The sequence below is a fragment of the Etheostoma cragini genome, chromosome 16, assembly GCF_013103735.1.
Source record: "Etheostoma cragini isolate CJK2018 chromosome 16, CSU_Ecrag_1.0, whole genome shotgun sequence".
NCBI classification, from domain to species: domain Eukaryota; kingdom Metazoa; phylum Chordata; class Actinopteri; order Perciformes; family Percidae; genus Etheostoma; species Etheostoma cragini.
Genome location: NC_048422.1, coordinates 14,128,353 through 14,131,479, shown reverse-complemented (window position 1 = coordinate 14,131,479; position 3,127 = coordinate 14,128,353). Strand labels below are relative to the sequence as shown.

Below are 3,127 nucleotides of genomic sequence, written 5' to 3'. Positions count from 1 at the left end.
CATTGTGTTGTTTGTCTTCCACATACTAGACTATGACTTCTCGACCTTTTTTTGACATACTATACTATGACTTTTTTTGACATACTATACTATGACTTTTTTCCCATTTTCTTTTTTACTTACTATGCTATGACCTTTTCCACTATTTATGACATACTATGCTATGACTTTTTACCACTTTTCTCCAACAAACTATACATTGACTTTTTTTGACATGCTATACTATGATTGTTTTTCCACATCCTTTAATAGGACTTTTTATTCCACTTTTTTCGACATACTACACTATGTTTTTTTTTACGATACTATACTATGATATTTTTGGCATACCAGATTATGACTTTCATACTAGGACGTTTTATATCACTTTTTTCCACATCCTATACTATGACTTCTTTCCCTTTTTTTGACATACTAATCTATGACTTTTTCCCACTTTTTTTGATATACTATACTATGACTTTTTCCACTTTTTTGACATACTATGGTATGACTTTTTTTACATAATGACATATAAAACAATTTTTTTAGCAAAAAACAATACTATATGGCAGCACAACAGTAGACACACTTGTTTTGATATCAATACACATGGTTTCATATACCAAACGTGTGTGTTTTGTGTGTATTCAGGAAGTCCTACAGATGGAGAAGCAAATGGGTGGGAAGTTGTTGGATGAACCAAAGACTCTAAACTTTAAAGACAGCACCCACAACCTGAGACTTTCCATCCACGATGTCCCCCACACAATGTGGAAGAGCAAACTACTAGCTAAGTACCAGGTAAACTTGCACCCTTTTAGAAGAAAACACTTCAACATTGTCACCCGCTCACGACAGCTGAGTAAATCTTTTACCAACTTTACCTCTCTGCAGGAGGTTTCTTTTCAGCAAGTGTGGAGCGGCTCACAGAGGAACCTCCATTGTTGCTTTACCCTGGAACGGTTTTCCCCCAGCACTGTGGACCTGGCCTGTAAGATATGTGTTCGCCAGGTGGAGGGAGAAGGACAGATTTTTCAGCTGGATACTACACTGTCAGAGGTAAGATTTAAACTTGGGTATTTATATGTAGCCTACCCTCTTGTATTTAATTTATACAGCTTATAAGAATGATTTTTCTTTTTGAGATTCAAGCAATGCATCACAAAACAAACTCACCAAGATCACACGTCGCTTCCAAAGTCCACTTACCTACACCTATCTATTTATCTATCTTCCTATCTGTCTATCTATCTAAAAGAAGATCAGAAAGTTTTAAATGAATGAAAAGAATTTTAATGATGGAGATAATGCATTTCTTCACAACCATTGCGCTCCTCCTCTCTGTGTTGTGATAGATACTTGGAGGAATTTACCCTCTCTCCTGTGTCCTATTCCCTCTTTTTGCATTGTTCTTAAAGACTGACAGGGTGGAAGACAGGGAGTCTCGACCCTCCGTCCTTCATATAGTCCTGCCTGTGACAAGCCAATGCAAAGCAGAGGGGAATAATCACCCTCTAGTTGTCTTGCACTTGTTTCGCAAAGGCCATCTGGCTAGGATGGCTGGCAAGGCAAGGAGGATAGAGCTTGAAGGATGGCCGAGTACTCAGGCTTTGTGCTCAATTATAAGATGAATGACAGTACGTGCAGTGCAGAGCTGTGTCTCTGCCTGGCCTTGGTTCATTTGTCTCTGGGTTTTGCTTTGGTTTGTGTAGACAGAATTCCAGCACTTAATCCTCCAGATGCAATATATTTCAAAATCACTCAGCTCACACTAACAAATGGATGACAATAAAATTAATTAATAATTTTCACATTTTATACAACCCGGAAAGAAGACTTTTCTGAGCTACCAATCAATTTTGAGCTACATCATGTTTTGTTTTGTCAGATGGTGTTAAATTATGTACATCCTAAAAAAATTCCACCTTCCGCCTTCAACCTTTCTCTCTCTGCAGGATTCCCAGAGTATTGACACGTCTCTGCTGGACCCCGCTAGCAACATCACCACACTGGTGGGGCCCAATGCCTTTCGCATCCCCGTCTCTATCCGACAGAAATTGTGTGGCAGTCTTGATGCACCACAGACCAGGGGAAATGACTGGAGGATGTTGGCCCACAAACTTAACCTTGACAGGTAGGTAGAGGAACAGGGGTTTCTGAAAGAGAAAAGGAGCGAGGCAGTGACTCATGATTCAGGCCCTTAGCAGTCAGAGTCTGGCCACAGGAACTGGCTGTCATCAGACTTTGCTCATTTTTTAAGAGGATGAAAGAGATGAAATAAAACAATACAAGGGACTTGATTTAGAAATAAACTAAATGCACAAATCTTCCTATTTTCAAAAAGGTTGTCAATGTGCAATTTTAGTTGTTAAATCATTTTCTTCATTAGAAGTAGGCAACAGGATCACATGGGGAATTAAGCTGTTTTTACTCGGTTGTTCTGTGGGCATGTCACTCATTTTGATTCACATCTGCTGAATTGAGACTGAGTTTGACAAACAGAGTGAGAGAGTCAAAGATAGAAGGACGTTTTTCCTTTCAAAACATCATGTGTCTTTGATAGTCTTGTGTGTGTGATGGAGATACAGTGCGTTTCCATTTATAAGGTCCGAGCTCAGCGGGGCGGTCTTATCACATGCAGCAGCTGCAGATTGACGAGACCACTTACAGAGTGTGGCATGATAGAAGGAGAGTGCAGGAGAGAGACTTGAACCAACCTTTCATTCACAGATGATACATTCAGAACAGAAGCGTATACATTTTTTCAAACTTACTTAAAGAGACTTGTGCGTAATCAGAAACTATTTGCATATTCTCCCCAAATTTCTCTTAATTTTATTTACATTTGATCTTCTTTCTGTGCTGTGCTTGCTGCGAAAGAGCTTAATATTGTGAAGGAAAAAAATGGGCACCTTTTTGCAGTTTTAAACCAATTGGCTCCTTTAAAAGGGTATTTTTTAGAGAAAGATCTATCAAGAAAATTTATTAATTGACTCTTACATTGCAAACACATTTTTCAGACTTAAATGAGTTTGTTTGTTGTATACAGGTTGCAGAACTAAAAAATGTTGATATATACACTCACCGGCCACTTTATTAGGTACACCTGTCCAACTGCTCGTTAACACTTAATTTCTAAGCAGCC

The 3,127-nt window shown here is 38.7% G+C and overlaps 1 protein-coding gene across 3 annotated transcripts in view; it reads left to right on the top strand.

Moving 5' to 3' along the window:
* Positions 1 to 3,127, top strand: part of unc5c (unc-5 netrin receptor C) — a 111,754-nt gene that overhangs the window by 106,507 nt on the left and 2,120 nt on the right. For all 3 annotated transcript variants that reach the window (XM_034896920.1, XM_034896919.1, XM_034896918.1), the window contains 3 exons: positions 634 to 783; positions 877 to 1,041; positions 1,938 to 2,116. In XM_034896920.1, the coding sequence (XP_034752811.1) occupies positions 634 to 783; positions 877 to 1,041; positions 1,938 to 2,116 (494 nt within the window). The remainder of the gene's footprint in view (positions 1 to 633; positions 784 to 876; positions 1,042 to 1,937; positions 2,117 to 3,127) is intronic.